The sequence below is a fragment of the Musca vetustissima genome, unplaced genomic scaffold, assembly GCF_032173495.1.
Source record: "Musca vetustissima isolate MV318-11 ecotype Yass unplaced genomic scaffold, APGP_CSIRO_Mvet_v1 utg40745, whole genome shotgun sequence".
Taxonomy (NCBI): domain Eukaryota; kingdom Metazoa; phylum Arthropoda; class Insecta; order Diptera; family Muscidae; genus Musca; species Musca vetustissima.
Window position 1 is genome coordinate 39,734 of NW_026888517.1, and position 22,246 is coordinate 61,979.

Consider the following 22,246-nt stretch of genomic DNA (forward strand, 5'->3'; position numbering starts at 1 on the left):
TCAACAAACTGTTGCTATGTGTTTATGAATGCTGACGCAAAGACAGTGGGTTCTTTGCTATTTTGATGGTAGTTTCGAAGGCTCGTCTCTGGTTTATCTTATCATATGGGGTGATTTTTTTTCGTCTTTCGAGGAATTCTTCGATAATGAATGTATGATAGTATTGCAGATAGGAGGTAATGTTTATTTTTTGTAATAGGTTTATTTTTGCAAAATATGAAAATAATAATAATTAGAAATATGTTAAGTCATGAGATGACTGGAAATAAAAAATGATTTCGCATATTTTTTGTTAATGAAATAGTTTTTTTTTTTTGCAAGGTGTTAAATAATGATGCCAATCTATTGGGGGAGGCCGTATAATAGTGTACAGTAGATCACTCGAATGTCGGGCAAACTTGTTTATTGCAAATCATTTTTAAAAATTTAATAAAGGAAGGTGCTGAAATTATAGAGAAGCATGTCAGATTGAAAATATCAAATCTAAAACTGCACTTGCACTATACAGAAACACTTGTATAGTGCAAGTATATTTTCTAAGAGAAATTCGATCTGCTGCTCGACAGAAATGAGGCCATATAAACGAAAGCAATTTAATTGGAGAAATTTATATCATTTTATATCAATGAAGTTCATATTTTCATTGTCCCGACACTATATTCCTTGGATTCCGTTTGGTATTTGAAATTTATAAGCAAGAAAAAACAAATCGTGTTTAAGAATCAGGAAACTGATATTTGGTTATAGAGCAGAACGCCATTCGAATTGTTGACAGAAATAGCTGAATTGCCTTAGCTGGCTCGAGGAAGAACATTTGTTCCGAGCTTTACAAAAGATTTCCACTCCCGTCGATCTTGTGTGCAACATTCCCAATTGAAAAACCCTGTTTCGATATGTTATCTTCCACTTGATCTTTCCAAAGAATTCGAATTCAGTTGGCTCGCTTTTATATGGCATATTCTCTGACATCGATATAATCAGACATATAGAACTGTATCGACTACCGTGGCTAGGCATGTTGTGCGAATGGCGGTAACGAGATATATAAAATCGTTGACTACCTCAAAGTTGTAGTTTTCAAGTTCCACAGTTGGTCCGGATCTACTGGACGTCTTGGGCGTTGCAATCGGCTTGGTCTTCTCACCAGTCCAACTTTGGCAGACTCCTTTTCAATTTATTCAAAGTTGTAAGTCACCGCATCGCATGTTCGGCTCATTATGTCGATGTCGTCGGCGTAGTCGAGTAACATGTTCTGTTTGGTGTACAGATTGTCATTTCTTTTCGCCTTTGCAGATCATATGACCCTTTCCAGCAGGATATTAAAAATTTCACACGATAAACTGTTTCCTTGTCAGAATTCTCGTTCGGTATTGAAGGTATCCGAGTGGTCCTTTCCGACCGAACGCAGACATGGATTTAAACACATTAGAGCAGATAAGGCAGAACATCACCTTTTCTGAACCCCCGTTCGGCATTGAAGGATTCCGAGAGGTATTTCCGACATTAACTGCTGATCTTATGCCAGTTAAAGTTATCCTGCATAGCAGTATTGATCTTGCAGGAATACCGAACGCAGAAATGATTTTAAATACCTTTGAACGGATAAGGTTGTCGAATGCGGCTTTATAGTAGGGGTATAAATGGAATGTATCGATGTGATTTGTTTGTAAAATCACTGACCATTTGTTTCAGTCATTCACACAGCACGCTGGATAGCACTTTATATGCGGTGGGAAGGGGACTATTTTCTCTATAGTTGGAACATATCGTCTTATATCCTTTTTGTGCACAGAGAATGCCAGGGTCCAGTTAAAATAGCAGAAATGGCTTTAAAGGCCTTTGAGCGGATAGGGTGAATCCGATTTTGTAATCGACGAGTACATGTGTTTATCGTGGGTCTTTTCTAGTATTTAGCGTAGTGTGAAAATCTGGTCAATGGTGGATTTGACAGGCCTGTAGCCGCATTGGTATGGTCCAATAATATCATTGACCATTAGCTTCGGTCATTCACACAATACGCTGGATAGCTTTTATATGCGATGGGAAGTATAGATTACACATATCGTCTTGTATCTTTTTTTGTGCATATGTCGTCTTGTCTCCTCAGTTGGTACATGTTCCTGATCAGGATCTGCGCCCGGTCTTGAATAGTTCGGCTATCGACACCAGCTGTTTCATTATTTTTCATCCAGTTAATTGCTATTCTGACCTAACCTTATTTAGGTCGTATACACTCGATATCGGCATCTCTTATATGACGTTTTGGGGTATCTTCTTCACCGCAACTATTTCATATCAAAAGCTTTGCATTCGGCTGGTGACCCATCGGCAATTGCTGCTTTATTATTCTTCAGCCGGTTAATTGCTATTCTGACCTCATCTCGGCTAGTTGGTATACAATCTATACCGTCATCTCTTATATGAAGTTTTGGGGTATATTCTTCTCCGCTACTATTTGATACCAAGAACTTAGCAAAATGCTCCTACACGCTGTCTGTATCTGTCATCAGGTTTCCATATTCATCTCTATAGGAGGATGTGCCTGCACCACAGCCTTCGGTTTGGAGTTTTAATCGTTGGTAAAATTTCCGGACTCTTCATTCTGACTTCTCTACATCTCGATTTGCTTTCGCTCATGTTTTTCTTGTTCTTTGTTCTTTTTTGAAAAATTTCCTCTAGAATGTATCGGCACCAAAGCCATCGGTTTGGTGTTTTACTCGTTGTTAAAATTTTCGGACTTCATTTCGACTCCTGTACATCTCGAGTTGCCCTCACTCCCGGTTTTCTTGTTCTTTCTTAATTTTTTTTTTGAAAATATTCAAAGATTTCCCTGTAGAAGAAAAGAATTGGATTAATGCTGTAGACTACGAATAAATCAAGAGTAATAACATATTAATAATAATTACTTGGTCAACGAGAATATTCGAATTAAAATCTCCGGTATTTTGTTAGAAAAGGTTTACTTACTTTCGATGTTGGCCCCCGGTTCTGTAAATGCTTGAATTATGCCTTGGTTTTATTTTACGTTTTAACCCACTGTCTGAGTTTTGTGTACGCACGCATCTCTTGCCAGTTTAATGTAAATAGTTTGTGTGACGTCAAAACCTCGACATGTACAGACATACACACTCTGCCATTTGTAGATACCGAAAATACACAATTTATGCCGGTATTCCATTTACATTTGTAATAAACTCCCTGGAGAATAGGGAGAGAGAGAGAGATAGTGGGCTTCTCAATCTGTTACATTACTTTTGTAAAAGATGCTTTGTGGGAGAGAGAGGGAATTACATTTAATTTTTTAAAAAAAGAAACGGAAATTGTCATGTGAAGCTGACTTAATTTCCAGTTTCATTTAATTTTTATTTTATTAACTGCTTACCCATAGAGCCGTTAATGTTTTGTAATTGAGAGACAGATGATTAATGTAACCACTCTCCCATTTTCCCTGTGTGTGTGTCTCTCTCTCTCTTCCTCTATGCAAATTAATTACAATGCCACTGCTGTTGCTGCTGGTAGTGGGCTAGCATTATTCACAACAGTGCATTGCATTTAAGAAACAACAACTACAACACTTGTGTGATGTATTTACTTTTGGGGGCCTGCTGCTGCTGGCCTGTTTAGTTTTGTTTGTGTTTGCCTTCATAAAATAATAACGAGACGACAGCAACAACACAACCATGATGAAACTTTCTATGGAGACAGTGAAATACACACCCCTTCTTTTTTGTAGAGGCATTTCGTCGTCGTTTGTTGATTCATGAACACAAAGTACACAACCAAATCACAGAGAGCGAGAGAGGGGGAGAGCGTGGCAGGGAGGCAGGGATGGAAAATTCAGTACAATAGGTAAAGTACCCCCGTGACCAATCCTCCATTAAACCATGATATATAATATTTTTTTTTTTTGATTAAAATTTGTTATGGATTTGACCGGCAAAAGTATTGCAGATAAAGATACTGATGTGATTGTTACAGTACCTTTTCAGTTATGATTAAAATTACAAACTTTAAATTAATTTATCAGTTCCTATCTTTTTTAGCCGGAGTCAGATATTCAAGTACTCTGTGCTATCTCCTGAGGTAGGCAAATTGATGGCATTCATAGTCGTCGTGATTACTTCAATAATTTCAATAGCACTTTGGAACTGAAATTCATGTTAGTTTGGGGTATATTGGCTTTCGAGAAAGTGGTAGTGAAATTAAAATTAATCAATAGCATACATATTCAAATGCAATCGAAAAAGAGAGAAAGATAGAGAGATATCTTGAAAATCGATCATTATGAAACAGAATAATTTGTTTTTTATTTTTGAAAAAGTACTCTTTTATTAAAAAAAGTACTCTTTTGGTACCTTTTCACATTTTTAATGCAAAGGTAAACAACAATTCAGAGCCAGTACAAACACTGAACAGTTAAAATGTGTCTGGGTGAAAGAGAGAGATCAGATTGGCGATGCAAAGGAAATTCAGAGCCAGTGAGATAGAGAGCGCGTGGAAAAAATATGTTTTTATTTGGCGCGTAAGGTATGGAACGACATCATTTACAATTAAGTCGTGGCGGTGTTAAGTAACAGAAGAAATAACCGGAAGATAAACTAACTTACCAACTACGGCAAAAGCAAATAAAGACAAACAAGAAATAACATGTTTAAATATTCAAATAAGACTACGGTTATGGAAACAAATTTAAAGAAGATAAAAAATTATAACAAATAATAAATACAAAAGTAAAAAAGAAACAAAAATAGTTTCGTGTGTTAAAAATTTAACAGAAAAAATAATACTCATTAAAAATCAAACAACAACAAAAAATCAAACTCGAATATACAACCGCAAATACTCCCACATTTACCTGTCTAACAATTTTTTGTTGGAAGAAAAAATACAACAGTATTAGAAACAATTTTTTTGTATAACTAAAAACAAATAAAGAAAGAAAAGTGAGATTTTTCTTACCATTGAACTCTACAAAAAAAGAAAACAAGTAACAGAACCTGAACTGACTTGTAACCTTTTCGATAAGCGCAGGCGCATCTAAACCCAATAATACACATTGAAGTTAGCTAGACCGGGAGAGCACAAGAAGTGTGGGTGTCCAAAAAACCCAAAGAAGAAGAACAGACAAAATTATTTGTGTTTTGTAATCACAAGGCAAACATTAAGGACTTTTAAAGGACTCGTGAAAATCTATCGTAACCTCAAAAACATATCCCCAAAAAACGCGATTTTTGTAATAATTTTTTTTTCTTACAACAAATCTTTGACTAAGTAATCTCAGTAGTTTATTAAAAACTATACAAATCTCCTTTATTAAAAAAATACTCAAAACCCTCAAACTGCAAATATGTCATCAACCTCATCGGACGCTAATTTAAAACACAACGGTGCTGCCTCTTTGGCCACCGAAGAAAGTTCACATCTATTGGAAAAGGCAGCCAACGGTGAAAAATATGGCTCACAGAAAGCGGTAAATGAACTATTTATTATTATTTGTATTTTTTTTTCTTACTTAGTTTTTTTTCTATCTTTCATTTCCTACATACTCATATTACACATTTTTGATTCCTAACCATTATTTATTACCATTTTACCAGTACTCGTCCCAGACACCTCTACTCGCCTTGAAATGCGTTTTCAAGAAAGATACAAACGGAAAATGTTACGAGGTAGTCGTATGGAAAATGCCGGAATAACTTTTCACGTGGTGAACATAGATTTTCTTTTAATAAAGATAGTGAATGCCTTGCTGTGGGTTTCTTGTGTAAAGAAGAGAAAATTTAGTTAAACAGGGATCTATTTTTTGTATACAGTCCACTTGAGATAAGACCTATGTATTTGTTGAAAATTCTACTACGAACAGTTCGATATTTTCTGGTCAAAGGTAAAAACCGGAAAAAGTTAAGGGATTGTCGCATGGAAAATGCAATGAACATGGATTTTCTTATAATAAATGTATAGTGAATGTCTTGCTATGGTATCTTGTGTAAAGAAGAGAGATTTTAGTTAAACAGCGATCTATTTTTCGTATACAGTTCACTTGAGATAAGAACTTTATGCATGTTGAAGATTCGTAAACTATATCCTCTATATCTTCGCTGTATTCAGACTCCACACTAAGTGTGGTTTGGTATTTTCTAATAAAGTTCTTGTCACCCGTTTGGGAAATGTAAGAAGTGACCCTGAATTTTCTTTTAATAATGATAGTAAATGTCTGGCAATGAACCCATAGTTAGACATGGTAAACAAGAGAGAATTTAGTTCTAGTTTTTGTATACAGTCCACTTGAGATAAACCCTTTTCGCTTGTTGAATATTCGTACAATATATCTTCGATATCCTCTGGCGTATTCAGACTCCACATTAAGTGTCTTTATATAATTTCTTGTAAAATTCTTCTCGAAGAACCATTTGTAAAAAGAATTGGCTTTCCAAAGGGAGAATATATTGGTTTTCACAAATGGCAGCTATCTCGAGCTAGAACAGAGGGATCTTGAGTAGAATTAATTATCGTAGAATTTCGAAAGCATCTCAAAGGACCATTGGCAAAAAAGCATTGATATCGATGGACAATTAATTTTATTTTAGAGTCGGTGATTAGAATTCACAAAAAAATAAAACTCCTGAAAGAATAAATAAAATTATTTCTCATCGGAAACCTGTAGTTACAGAAAGAGTATGAAGATCTCGATATGTTCCTCCTCGAAAAACATCAAGTCATCATTGGTAAACAGTTAAAATTGAAATTAGATTTCCTAATAAAAATACTGAATTATCATTTGAAAATCGAAAATGCAATAATTGAAGAGAAAAGAATAGCTAGGTTTTGCTTTTCTCTATATCTCCTCGAAGGACCATTTGTTGTGATGTTGTCTAAATCGGAACGGATTTTGAAAAATAGTCAAAAACTAGTTACCTCCTTAAATTAGGAAATCGATTTTTTGTGAAAACTCCTCATGAAAAAAATATCTATCTATACCTCCTCGAAGGATCATTTGTTAAATAAATTTACTGGAAATTAAGAAGATGTTGTCAAGGTGAAATTGTCTAAATTGGAACGGATTTCGAAGAATAGTCAAAACTAGATGCATCCTTAATTTGGAAATCGGATTTAATAATTAAATCCGAACTTATATAAAGAAAATTTATCTCGAAGGACCTTTTTTGTGTTGAAGAAAACATCTCGACATTTCTTATCGGCATTTTTTTCATTTCGATTAGTTTATCCTTGCATTAGAGAAAGAAAATTTGTTTCGAAGGACCATTAAGGTTATCATTACTTCTTGTAATGAAAACAATGTTTTGAGAAAGAATCATGGCTTTATGAGGATAATCAATTACCCTGAATGTGATCGAAGGACCATTTTGCCAATATGTAAATAAACCTTAGACAATCTGATGAGTTCCTGACATGCTTACCTTACTTACCATACCTTCCCTATTCCCAAACGCCTACCTACCTTCATATATTGTGAAATGTAATCCATGCATGAAAAATCATTTCTTTTTTTTTTGCAATTCGAAAAAAGATTTTTCTTGCTATGATTTGTTGTTTGCCATGATGCATTGTATCTACGTCTGCGAATGTTTTCACTATTTTATGGGTTTCAATTTGTTGTTGTTGTTTAAATTGTTTTTCTTCGATACCAATAATGTGAAAATAAATCTTCCATGAATTTTTGGGATATAGATTTAAAACAAAAAACAACAAACTTTTTGATTGCAACCATATGTCTCTGAAAGAAAAATCGGCATATGAAACTTAACATGTGTGGACCATTCATCTATGCACTTCATGTGTGTGTGTGCGTAGACATTTTGCATCTAGTGTAAATGAAAATTGTTTTGCATCTGGAAATCTTTGGATCTCTTCTATTTTCTTCTATGTCTAGCCATACAGCGAGACTAGACATATATGCAAAACTTTAATTCATGATTGAATTGAATCCAAGTCGTAGCCGTATATTTGCGTCTTGACCGTTTCTCTAGTATCTCCAACAATGTCAGCTCCATCTCGCCCCATGGAGCTTGAATCCAATTGCATGATTTCATAGCAACAAACTAAGTGAAATTATTTGATTTTGCGTGTGCGTTTTTTCTCGTTTCATTTTCGTTGTCTATGCGTGTGTTGGCCATGAAATTGACAAATCATTCATTCATCCATGTGGCACTCTCCGGTCATTTGAAGGTCAATGACTTGGTTTGCCTTGCAAAAAAACGCCTTGCCTTTTGGCAAATGAACTTTACATGGATAGGGTTAGATAAAGTTTTTTTGTCGTCACTTTTTATGGCAATCGTTTATTTTTATATATTTTATTGGCCTGTTGTGGGTTTAGAGAGGTTAAAGGTTGGTGGAATATGAACTCCAAAAATACACTATGCAAATAAAATATCTTAATTTATGGACTTCAAGCTCGTTGCAAGAAAAGCAAACAAATCGAAGGACCATTGCTGAAATAAAATTACATACTAACACACTACATAATAGGGTTCGCATGGGAAGATACAAACCTAAAAATATAGGTATACAATATTTTAATATGTAAACCATGGTGTGAATTTTTAAAAGAAAAACTGTTGTCACATTTTAAAGATTGAGGTCCCCAAAAAGGGATAGATTTTATTCGAGTGAATACATTTGGAAGCTTTTTGGAGGCTATAAATGGCATGGATTTTAAAGAAGGCACTGACACCTTAATGAAGTCTTCTTAGCATTTAAATATTTGAACTTAACGGTTACTTATGTAAATACTACCATAAAAGTACATCTTTGTTACCTGATACCTTTTTATATCACCAATAATAGATAAGAATCTTTCTTCTCATATGTAGTACCTAAGCAGAACCTAATTTCAATAAGTCGCCCCCTTTTTACTAAATCTATTTTCGGGGCATATGTTTAAGGATTATGCCTAAGGCACTTATAACAGCATTTCTTCAGGGTGAATTAAAAGAAGATTTTTATATCGAAAAACCTGAAATATGATAGTCACGTTTTAAAGCTGAACAAAGCAGTGTATGGGCTTAAGCAGTCGAGTCTAGTTTGGAATACAAAATTGGATTAATCCCTCATAGAATCTAAAGTGGATCCTTGCATTTATATGCATAGAAATGGATCAAAGATGACATTTTAGGCTATTTATGTAGATGACATTTTACAAATCTGCAATGAGAAACCATATTTGGAAAATTTAAAAGCTCAACTAATGAATAACTTTAAAATGAGATTTTTGGGAGAAGCAAGGCAGTTTTTAAGCATTCGGATTTCAAGAAATGATGACAATATATATTTGGACCAAGAAGAGTATATAGATGGACTTTTGAAGATGTTTAATATGGAATACTGCAATCCAGTGTCAACCCCAATGGATACAAATGTTAAACTTTCAAAAGATATGTCTCCCAAAACAGATGATGAAATAAAGTATATGTTTGACATACCGTATAAACAGGCAGTTGGAAATCTACATTTTGCATCGCAATGCACTAGACCAGATATATGCCAATCAGTAAATAAGTTATGTACTTTTAACAATTGTCCAGGAAAAGGTCATTGGTATGCTGTGAAAAATGATTCTGCCGAAAGGTGGTCAGTAACGGGATCTGTGAATATACTTCAAGGCGGATCTGCATTTTTGGGCTTCAAAACATCAACCAACAGTCGCATTATCATCAATAGAAACCGAATACATGGCACTTTCCGTTACAGTGCAAGAACTTGTATGGCTCAGAAGTCTCGAAACAGAGCATAACCCTAAACGAGATAAAAAAGCCCACGATAATATATTGCGACAATCAACATGCAATGCATTTAGCATCAACTAGCAAATATTTGGCAAGATCGAAAAATATTGTCGACCGTCATCGTTTTATACGGGAAAAGAGGGATTCAAATATTGTAGAATTTGTTGGCGTGAAAACTCAAGATATGGTAGCAGACAATCTAACGAAAGCAGTTCCTACGGATAAACATAATTTTTGTTCAATTCAAATGGAACTACAGTTTATGTAATTTGTTTTTGTTTGAGCGGGGGTATTGAAATATACTGTATGTAAAAATACCTGTACAAACAAAACCATGTAGGCCTTATGAATTGAATTTTTCTATACCTTGAAACCTATGGCAATAAATATAATTTTTAATTCACTTTCAAATCGTTCAACTAAAAAGACGTATTTAATTTTTGATCTGCTAAAATTTATTTATAGAACGTTGCAAAGTTTAAGCTATTTATCTTGAAATGTGTGGCCGACTCTCATTCGTTTAGCATACATTGAAAACTTAAGATCAATAACCACGCTTGCCCAACATGATGGACTCAGATCATAAGCTAGAAATAATTTCTAAACAAGGAGTAAACATATTAACTTAAATCGTTTGTTTCGTACGAAGCCACAAGCTGTTTCTATAAAAATTGAATTTTATAAGAATAAAAAAAATTAAAATCTGAGGCCATAAGAATTAGAAATATAATTTTAAAAAATGTACTTACACACTTAGCTGAGTTGTGACGGAACATTTGTTCCATAAGCCGAGCATTAAAAATATTTCCAGGCGCGTCGGTATTTTGCGCAGTTCTTCTAATTTGAAAAATGTGACTTTATTCCAACTTACGATATTACGATATTATAGTTTGTAAAATCCTGACAAAGTCAGATATGATAACCTGTTCACAATTTTATTTACCTTAAAAAAAATGTTTGCCATCGAACCTTGAGCTACATAAAAATCTGTAATAGAAGATTGCCAAATAAGTTAATTTTTCAAATCGATCTCCACAACTAATTGGCAAGTTATTTTTCATGTTTAGTTTTTTTCTTTTTGGCCTCATTTACAGGGTTGAAGGGGTCAATTGCTAACACAACGCCCTTCCGAAAAAAAATCCAAACAGCAATTCTAGTTGCTGCTAAATATTTTTTTGTTAAACATTTTTTTGTTAAATTACTTTTTTTTGCAAAACCCGTAGCCAAACAAAATTAGCCCATTAGAGAGTTAGCCTTGCGTTATCATAGCGAATTGGGGGTTTTATTTGTTAGGAAAAAACAACAACAACAATTTTTTTGTTGTTTGTACAACTAATGCAAAATTTATCTACCATATATATATGTATATGTACATAAATAAATACAACAACAGTAATAACCATTATAATAAATAGCAGTAAAAATAATATAATAGCCATATCATTTTGGCCAACAATGTTTGCCGTCTAAAGGGATCGAAATGAGAGGGAGGTTGGATTTTTTTTCATTTCCACGGAAATAACAACAACAAAAACATAACTAATTATTTTGGGTTCTTTTTTATTTTTATCTATGCGACAATAATATTTCATTATCATTTGAAAGAAATTAAGACCAGCTAGACTATGACGTGAATGAGAATTCTAAGAAGCAAATTCAAAACAATGCTAATGCACTGAGAGACATTAAAGGCCCGGGAATTTATATATTTTGCAACTTCTTCTTCTACCTTCCTGGGAAATATTTTCAGGGCATTAAATTCCTTCACAGGAAAATCCTAAGTTTGAATAGTTTACCCAAAAAATTCATGGTTCCGACTTAGCCTCATTACCTTTTCTAACAAAAGAGAACCAAAAAACAATTTTTTTTCAACAACGATTTAAACCTTTTAATTCATTTCACACACACACACTCAAAAATCCGATAATTTATGTGCCTTTGTATTAGTTAAATCTATTTGCAAATTAATTAGATGGGCCAGATTTGTGACGTATTTAAAAAATACCACCTAGCTAGTCTTCTTGGCTGCGCGGAACTTTGTGGAAGAACTGCAAAATCTACCTCAAATCACAGCCAATCACATTTAGAGCCTCACACAATTCATTCATTTATTAACCGGTAAACGACGACTTACTTTCAGCGTGAGGGGGTTCTGAGACGCTCAAGGGGAAGCGGGAACTTCATAGACATTTAAATATATGAATATTTATTAGGACCACAACAAAATGAACGAACTTTTTTAATTTTTCCAATAAATTCTTTGGAGCACAGTTAGTGTTGTTGTTGTTTACATTATTATTAAGCCATGATAATCAATTTTCGTCGAGATTATACAATTTTTTTTGCAAAGTCGTAGTACGGTTTTTGTTGTTCTTTTTCTTTAAAGATATGACGTTTCAAGGTCAACGAAACTATTGAAAAACGAATTAAAATATAAAACATTTAATGCCAGCAAAATTTGGAGAACCTGTTTTAAATTAAAAAAAAATGAAAATTGAAATCGAAATGATTTTGTTTCAAAATTTGCAAATCAAGTTAACGTATAGGAAACCCCCCGAAGTCGTTTAATTTACCGAACTGGTAATAATAGCAAATCTCAAGGGAGTCATTATTATGTGGGAGATTTAGGTAAGACCTAAATAGACCTCAGGAGTGAGTTTGTAAAAAATCATTAAGGTCTTCTCCAGCCTGCTTGAAATCTATGGAAGATGATCTCCCTATGGTGGTCATTTAGACCTCTAGATGTTCTTCTAGAATCCATTCCTATTATGATTTTAAAGATTATGGCTGAGGTATTCTAAATATTGTGATCTGCGTATGGTCTTTAAGGCCTGTAGATGTTCTTCCAGAATCCTCAATAGAGAAGAAGTGGTATCTTTGGGGTTCTTCCAGAATCCTCTCTACAGAAGAGAAGTAATCTTCAAGATCATCATAGCTAAGGTATTCTAAAGAAGAAAATGGTCTCTAGCAAAATAAAGCTTCAGCTTTAATATTTAAGAAGAGCTTAAAGGTTATGCGTGATGTATTCCATAGAAGGTGGTCTGCATAGGGTCTTTAAGGCCTCTTGAAAATCTTCCAGAATCCTCTCTACAGAAGAGGGTGCATCTTAAGGATCATAGCTAAGGTATTCTAAAGGAAAAAATGATATCCATATTGTGGTCAAATATGTCTGGCAATTTCTAGCTAAAAAATGCCACTTTTAGACCCTGAGTAGCGCCTTCAACAGAGAACATGAATTCTCGCCGATTATTTAGTTGTGAAAGACGTCCAGACGTTCTTCATGATGAAGACATTCTTAAGAAGACTCTCTCAGGTAGATGTCAGATAATATCTCCAAATTACTGAACATGTCTAAGTGAAAATAAAAGATCTCCGAAGACTTTCTAAAGAAGGTGGTCTTTAAGGTCTCTAGATGTTCTTCCAGAACCCTCTGTAAAGAAGAGAAGTCAGCTTCAAAATCATAGGTGACGTATTATAAAGTAGAAAATGATCTCCATTGTGGCCAAATAGGTCTCTTCTGACTATCTCTATGCCACTTTAAGGCCCTAAGAAGGTCCTTGGACAAAGAAAGTCCTTTAGACGTTTTTCAAAATCTGAAGAAGACGAACATAAAAGATCTCTGAAAGGCTTTCTGAAGAAGGTGATTTGCATATGGTCTTTAATGCCTCCAGAGGTTCTTCCAAAAGCCATTCTAAAGAAGAGGAGGGATCTTCAAGATCACAGCTGAGGTATCCTAAAGAAGAAAATGATCCCCATATGGTGGTCAAATAGAGCTCTTCAGGCTATCACTAGCTTAATAAGGTCACTTTTAGACCGTGAGGAATGCCTTCCACAAAGCACATGACATTTCGTCTATCATTTAGTTGTGAAGACCTCTGGACGTTCTTCAAAATCATGATGAAGGCATTCTTAAGAAAATGATCTCCATGAAAAGAGTAAGGTTCTCTCACATAGATATCAGAGAATACTTCTAGAAGCTCTCTAAATTACAGAACACATCTCTAAATGAAAATATTAGACCTCTGGAGGGTTGTCTGGTTGTCTGGATGATTTCTTATCGAAGATCTTGTAGTTGTGAAAGACCTCCAAATACTATTTCAGGTAGTACTCTGATAGAGACAAAGAATAAGATCCTCTCAGATGTAAGATGTTGTAAGATAATACCTCTAGAAGCTCTCCAAATCACAGAACGCATCTCTAAGTGAAAATATTAGACCCCTGAAAGGCTTTCTGGTAATTTTTTTACAGAATTCCCCAGGCGATAATTACTTATCGAAGATTGTGTAGTTGTAAAAAGCCTCTAAAGATTCTTTCAGGTGCATGAAGACATAATTAGGTAGACCAACACCTCTAAACTTAGGGGTCCTGTGTAAGCTATTCTTACTACAATAAATGTTAGCACGAGAATGCTAGCAAGGATACGATTTTGTAGGTATGAATATAAATTGTTTGTGTTTCCTCGAAATGTAGAAGTTTTCTAGCTATGGAAACCTCAAATAAATCTTTTAGCTTTGCAAGGCTTCTAGAAGATATGTATGCTATAGAATTCATAAGAAGCTCGTTCACAAAGCCTGTCTCAATAAGATTTTTCAGGCTATAGAAGTCCAATATAAGGTTTCCTTATCCGACTGTAGCTATGAAAAACTGAGGAAACCTCAAATAGATACAGAATTTATATAGAAATACGCATCAGCATGCCAACCGTAACATGATCTTCAGAAGGGAATTTTGTCCGCCTGTAAAACTTCAATTGAAAGTCTTATATTTATAGGAGGGATTTTTAGCGATTGACAAAATCTTCACAGAGACTTCAGCCCTCAGAATGCTTCTAGAAAGTAATCGAGCAATGAAGATGTACACGGACTTTAAATTTTGTATATTTGTTTTGACATGTCTCATATTGAACGTTGGGCGCCATTTAATTGAACCACTAATTGGCTTTTATGATCTTAACACTCCTCGTTCCATTTGAAAACATTTTTTTTCCTTTGGAAATATTTGATCCGACCTTACAAGGAAATATTTTCTAATATCTCAGATTTTCAACTGGACTTTTTTCTTTATTTTTTCATTATGGCTCTAAGCTAATAACCTTCAGTGTTCATATAACCCAAAAAATATATACATACATATGCAAATTTTTATATGTATTTATATCGAACATCAGGCCATAACAATAGTATTTAAATCTGCGAATGCAAAAAAGGAACATCCACAACAACAAAAAAGTATCACATAAAAAAAGAGAAAACGTTTTTTTCCAGTCATCTGGCCTTTGGCCAAGAAAATGTACAGATGAGCCGAAAATTATTTTTGTCATGGAAATGGGATGGGATGTATGGCTGGTTGGTTGGTAGGATTGACCTCCTTTGGATTGAAAATGGAAATGTAAAAAAAGCAAAGGCTAAAACGAAGTAAACAAAGGCTAGTCGAAAGATAGGTGGGCGGTTTGCTGGCAAATAAAATGGCCACAGAATAAAAAGTCACAAAAAAAGAACAAGGTGAAAAACTGAAGGCGGATTTATAAGGCGCAAAAAATAAATGAATATATAAATTAAAAAAATGATTGTTTGCATTTGTATTGCTGGAAATTATGACTGTTAAAATATTTTTTAAATGGCGCCCAACAGTAGGCGCCATTTAAAATGCCCACCTTCTATAGAAGGTGGGCATTCCACCTTCTATAGAATTCTATCAGTATTATTTTCAAATTTCAAAAATTAGACTTCAGTCAGTATTATTTTCACATTTCAATAAATTATTGTTTGCATTTACACTGCTGAAAAATTACGACTGTTACAATGTTTTTTAAAATGGCGCCCAATAGTAGGGAATGTCTTCTCTCTATAGAATTCTATTAGTTTTATTTTCAAATTTCAAAAAAAAGTAATATTGTTTCCATTTACACTGCTGGAAAATTACGACTGTTACAATATTTTTTAAAATGGCGCCCAACAGTAAGAAATGTCCACCTTCTATAGAAGTTTTATTTTCACATATTTTTATATACAGACATGGGAGATAAATCGGTCAAAAGTCAATCACCATAGTATGAAGTGTAGCTTCAGTTCAATTTTCCATTTTGCAACTCATCGAAACAAAATTTATTAGAAAAATGGCGCCCAACCGCAAGGAATTTCATAATCCTATAGAAGTTCGTTTTTTCTGTTTGCAACTCATCGAAATAATAATCATTAAAAAAATGGCGCCCAACGGCAAGGGATTCCATAATCCTATAGAACTCTCTGAGTGTTCCATCCCAATATTATGCAGACACATGGGAGAAAAGTGTGCCAAAAGCCAATGTCCTGACTTATAATACTGACCAACTATTAAAGACATTTTAAGAAATTCAATCTTCGATACCAATCACAAGGGCAGATAAAAACATTGAAAATTAAGAAAAGTGGAACATGTTTTCATCAACGAATTTATGTTGTTGTTTACAACAATAAGCAGATTTATATAATTTACAATTTTGTTGTTGTTGTTGTTTTCAATACGAACGTCTTACAATGAATTTTAATCAGTCATAACTTATTCATATAACTGTGTATTTTTTAATGGCATTTTTATTTATAGAATTTTATTATGTTCATCCTTTCAATGATGATCAATAAAAAAATGAATTCAGATTTTTTTACGACAAGAAAAAGCGACAATTTCTTTGTCTTTGCCTGCTGTCAATGGAGTCGTCAACCCAGATCGTTGATCTCCATTGTTGACCTACCTCAAAAACATCCGTACATGATAATACGATGGATGGAGATTGAAGCCATTTCAAATAATTTTATTTTTTAAGTTTATTTTTCAATTACATTTTAAGAAAACAGACCATATCAAACAGTGGCGCCCAACATGGGGATGTCATGGGATTTAATACTTAATTTTTTCATTTTTTAATCTTTGCGATAATTATTTATTTAATTTTTCAAAGGAATGAACATTTTCTTTGCATTTCATAAGATGGCGCCCAACGTCGTCAACCAAAATCGTTGAAGTCCATTATTAATTTTATTTCAAACACCCGTGCGTGCCATTTAAAGATTTTTATTTTTAACGTTTATTTTGCAATTGCAATTAAAGTAAAAATACCATATCAAGCTATGGTGACCAATGTGGGAATGCCTTGGGATTTTATACAAGTCATTTTTTTAATTCTTTAATCTTTGCAATAATTTGTTAAAATTATTTTTTCAAAAGAATGAACATTTTCGATGCTTTGCATAAAATGGCGCCCAACGTGGGGATGTCATATTCTTATTTTATTTACATTTTCAAAAATTTACTTTTCATTACAATGGATATATTTTCTTATCATTCCAAGAGATGGCGCCCAACATGAGGAGAATTAATTTTAATTAAAGTAAACAGACCATATCAAGCGATGGCGCCCAACATGAGCATGCCATGGTATGTAATTCTAGTCCACTTTTCATTTTTTAATCTTAAAAAAAAAAGTTTAAAATTAGTTTTTCAAAATAATGAAAATTTTTTATGCATTTCCAAGAGAGGGCGCCCAACATGAGAATTTTAAAAATTCTATATACTATATATAAATATTATTATTAATGACATATTTTTTTTAATTAATTTCAAGAGATGGCGCCCAACGTGAAGAGATTTCAATAATAGAAACGCTTTAAGGTCACAACTTTATTGAATCTTTAAACAAATAGTTACAATTCTGTTAGACGGCAAAACATAAAGGATTGATTCTCGTCAAAGGACTATTGAATAAAAAAATGTAATCAGATTAATGGAAAAATACGTACCGTTCAAAAATAACCTCTTATAATAGAACCTGCGGATTAATTTTAGTAGAATATTTTTTTAATTACTTTAGACGGTTAGTAGAATATTTTTTTAAATTATTTTACACTGTGGAATCCAAGCATTGATTCTCGTCGAAGGACCACTGAAAGGTTCGCAGTTCAAAAAAAAAAAAAAGAAACGTTTCACTTTGTTGAAGTTTTTTAGAGGATAGAACCTACGTATTGATTTTAATAGAATATTTTGTTTATAGTTAACCGATTTTTTTTTTTTTTGCATTTAATTTAATAAATGGCGCCCAACGGGATTGGATTTTAAAAATAAAAGCAGCATTTGCCGCTTTCTAAATTCCAATAACATTAACACAACCTGTCAATGTCATCATTAATGTCAAATTGTATACTGTTATTAGCTGCCGTACATAGTTACATATATGACAGTTAATATATATATATATATATAACAGTTCCATATTTATAAAATGTGACACTTATGACAAATGTCACATGTGGTTATAGGCATTTCACAGGTTGCAAATTTTTGACAGTTGAAGAACACGAGTTGTTTTTTTAACCTAAAGAATTTCACATTTCAATAACAGAATTGAATTGAAAATAAATTATTTTGAATATTATAATTTTTGTTTCAAGTTCAAGAGCCAGTTTTTTTAAATGGAAATTTTTTGTTTAATATATTTTTTTGCAATAACGGTAATTACATTAATTTTTCCATTTCATTAAGTTGTTGACATGCGTGTCGTGTTTATTATTGTTATTTTTTTTTTTTTGTATTTTGAAAATTATTTACTTGGAATCTTTGTGCGGTTTTAAATAATGAATTAATTTCAAAGAAATTATTCACGTCATTGAGATTTAATTTTTTTCTCATTTTGAATTTTTTGGGGTTTTCAAAATAACCTGGTAATTAAAAATTGTGTTTGAAATAAACACAAATATGATTAATTAATTATTTTAAACTATTTTTTTCTTCGGCATGAGAAACAAAGTCCATTCGATGATATAAAATTTAGCAATTAAAAGAAATTAAAAACGCTAGGGATAAATGTTCGTTCCAATTTTAGTAATGGTATAGCTTCAAAATTGACAGCTACCGGGTAATAGCCTTTTGAACAACAGATTTCATTTTTAATCCCATAGGTTCTTCTTTTAGAATCCTAAATGATTTTCGATTAGATGCCCAAAGTGCCATCCCATAGAAGACCAAATGGTGAGCTATGGACCAATATCTTTGTGTGTGGACTTCTATTTATTATTTATTATCAGACCAAAGTCAGATCAGATAAAAAAGTCACATGGGTCTTCTTATCAAATATCAAAGAGTTTTTCTTATTCTATTGTGGGTCTCATTTCGAAGTAATAAAAGGGTAATCCTTTTTCAATTTTTTTATAGAGGACTCTTTGACATTATTTCCATATCTTTATTTATCAAAGAGTCCTCTATAAGAAAATGAAAAAGGAGTACCCTTTTTTACTTCGAAATGAGACCCACAATAAAATAAGGAAGACTCTTTGATATTTGATAAGAAGACCATTGTGTCTTCTTTATTTGATCTGACTTTGGTTTCCCATACCCCGGATAAGACAATTTTGCTCGATGATGTAGTCATCGAATAGGTGGAAATGGGTCTAATAAATCAGGATGATTCTTTTATGGCATCCCAAAAAAAAAAATCATGCATTTCAAGAACCTCACTAATAAATTCATGACGTTGTTGAGGGTTTGAGTTTCGGCTTGAGTTCTTCTGTTAAATGAAATTTGTAAGCCTGAAGACTCATGGAATTTAGAAAATTTAGATAGAAAATTCCGTGTACTAACATTTGTGGAATGTCCAATTTTATAGACTGACCTGGATTGGAGAAACCTGGAGAGTCTGTCTTATTTTGTTGTGGGGGTCTCATTTAGAGGTAAAAAAGGGTTCTCCTTTATTTCATTTTCCTATAAAAGACCCTTTAATGTTATTTTCAACTCCTTAGAGTCCTAAATGGTATTCGATTTAAATCACTAAAAGCCGGCCAGTAGGCGACCAAATAGTCAGCTTGTGGTAAATCAAAATCGTATCTTATAGAAACTTAAAGTGTATTCTTATAAGAGGTCGAATAAATCTCCTTGTCTTATTGTGGGTCTCATTTAGATGTAAAAATGTCTTCGTTTATTTAATTTTTTCTACAGAAGACCCTTTGATAATTATTTCCATCTTCTTTATCTTACAATTTTTCCAAAGGTGCCATGTCTAACCTGTATATCCTCCTATCACTCATGTAATGTAATACTAGACACCATACTAGACACATTACATGAAGTCATGTAAATCACCTTCCTAGCATTAAATTATTACCCCTCAATTTAAATGTTCAACAGGTATGTCAAATGTCAAAAAAAAAACGCACACACATAGACAATAACACCTTCATACTATCACCCTGGAGAGACATATCCAATATCCTGCAGAAAAAACCCCTTTAGGCTATTTATGATAATTATTCAAAAAAAAAATACTGGGATCTACATCTTCAGCGGAAATGTGAAACTTTTAATAACCTTAAAATGTTTACGTGACACCTCACCTTAAACGAAATGTCAGTTTTAGAGGACAGCAACTCTACAATAATAGCTGTTTTTTTGTGTGATTATCTTCAAAGATGCTGCTTTCCGGTTGTTATTAAATAATCCCTTTATGGGATTAATTAGGTTGCATGGATATGGGGGGAGCTCTAAATGAAATAAATGCTAAGATAACAGAAGAGAGGGAGGATAAGAAGCGAAAGGAAGTATTTAAACTTGATTACATTTAATTAAAATGGACAAGTAAATCTTGGGTTTATTATCCATTAAACGAAGTTCATGGTAGGGAGAGTGTTGCCAGATTGATTTAAATAGTAGCATCTTTGGGATTTATTTTCGACACGGATGTAAAGTAAAATAGGATTTCATTTAAGTATTTAAAGGGTGACATTTAAATATTTAAAGGGTGACTGTTTTATAAAGATGGTTTTGTAAAATGTTAATGGATAAATAGGAGAATGGCGCCCGAATGCAATTATGACCCTAATATTCTCTAATAATTTGAAAATCAACAAAGACAAATGAAAAGATTTGAATAAAAATGAAACAGAGTCTGAAATTAAAACGACTACTTTATTCTTTAAGAATTTATATACTGTTTTGTTAATTACAGTGGTAATCTGATCGGCTCGAAGGACCACTTGTTTGAGACATTGAAATAACAACCTTAATGTTTGACTATAATTCTAATTTTATTGTGAAATATTTTTTATTTTTACTTAAGAACTACATAAACCAATCTAACTTAGCCTAATCTTAGACACATAATAGCTCACAATTCTCACAGTACACATCCTTCTTCCACATCGGACATAATACAATATGAGTAGTCAGAAAAGCTGGCACAATTCAATGCAAAGATTCGGAATACTTTGGTCCTTCGTAAACTTTAGTAAACTTAGAGATTTTTTAACAGCGAACCTTCTTTCCATAAATCTGGTAACATTTTCAGTATTCAGTGGTCCTTCGATGAGAATGAAACCTTAGGTCCAATCCTCTAAAAATGTTACCAAATATATATTCGGTTCAATTTGAAGTCGACCTTAAACTTTTGTTCATAAAAATATGAACAAAATTTTAAGGTCAACTATAAAATTCTGTCAGGATTAATTTTAAATATTTATATACACACCTCGAAGATAAGATAAGTCAGTTAAAATACAATCACCTGCATTTTAATACTGACCAATATACTTATGGAAATGCAAATTGGCACTATCATGCGCTGAGGATGGATCGACTTCTCAACAATAACCCAGATACGGTAATTTTGCTTTATGAAGTAGTCATCGAATGGATGAAAATGGACCTAATAAGTCAGAATGATGACAACTTTGACATTATTAAAAATTCCGTGTACTGAAATTTGTGAAATTTCCAATTTCATAGGCTGGCCTGGGTGTTCTTGAAGACTTTCGGCTACAACAGCAATGCTCTCTGCTCTTCTTTAGTGACTTCCATGGGTTTTATTCCTCACATCACTAATCTGTCCCAACATCTCGATATCATCTCAATATTATCCCTTAGTCATTGGTGATCCCTACTTTGTTAGGGTTCTCTTATTTCGAAATATTCTCTAGGGAACTATAGATCGCTAATGAGTTCTCTTTCATGTGGCTTCAAAGGAAGAAGTCTTAAGGTGTTAACTCAAAAGATATCAATCCCTTTTTCGAGATTTAACACGATCCGGCAACATTTCCCTTGAAAGAGCAATATGGCACATAGCAATCAAACTCCGACCATGAAGCTGCTACGTGTTTAGGTTGGAGAAGCTTCACAACAATAAAAGTTCCGAACTGTGACTCCTAATATTTTACGATTTTTTCATGGAAAGAAAAATATTGGAAAAGGAAATGAGATCAATAAATAAAAGAGTAAGAAAAACTAAAGGTACTATTTGAACTAAAAAAGGTTGGCTAGTTCCCACAGTTCCTTTCTCGAAATAGTTCCAATGAACTAGTTCACTTCGGAATGAACCACCCCTAGTCTGGAGTTGGGCAATTTAGTTTATGGAGCGGATAGATCTTTCTCGTATCTATTTTAAAAAGGGACTAGTTCCTTAATATAGTTCCATTCCTACTGCCAATGAATTTAGTTCATTTTGTTTTTTCGTTCTCATAGTTCCTTCGATTCGTTGATGAAAAAAG

General features: G+C 33.3%; 1 protein-coding gene across 1 annotated transcript in view; it reads left to right on the forward strand.

The window, feature by feature from the left end:
- Positions 1-5,347: 5,347 nt before the first annotated feature.
- Positions 5,348-22,246, forward strand: part of LOC133336373 (facilitated trehalose transporter Tret1-2 homolog) — a 34,366-nt gene continuing 17,467 nt past the window's right edge. The window contains exon 1 of the mRNA XM_061544669.1: positions 5,348-5,470. Within this exon, the coding sequence (XP_061400653.1) occupies positions 5,348-5,470 (123 nt within the window). The remainder of the gene's footprint in view (positions 5,471-22,246) is intronic.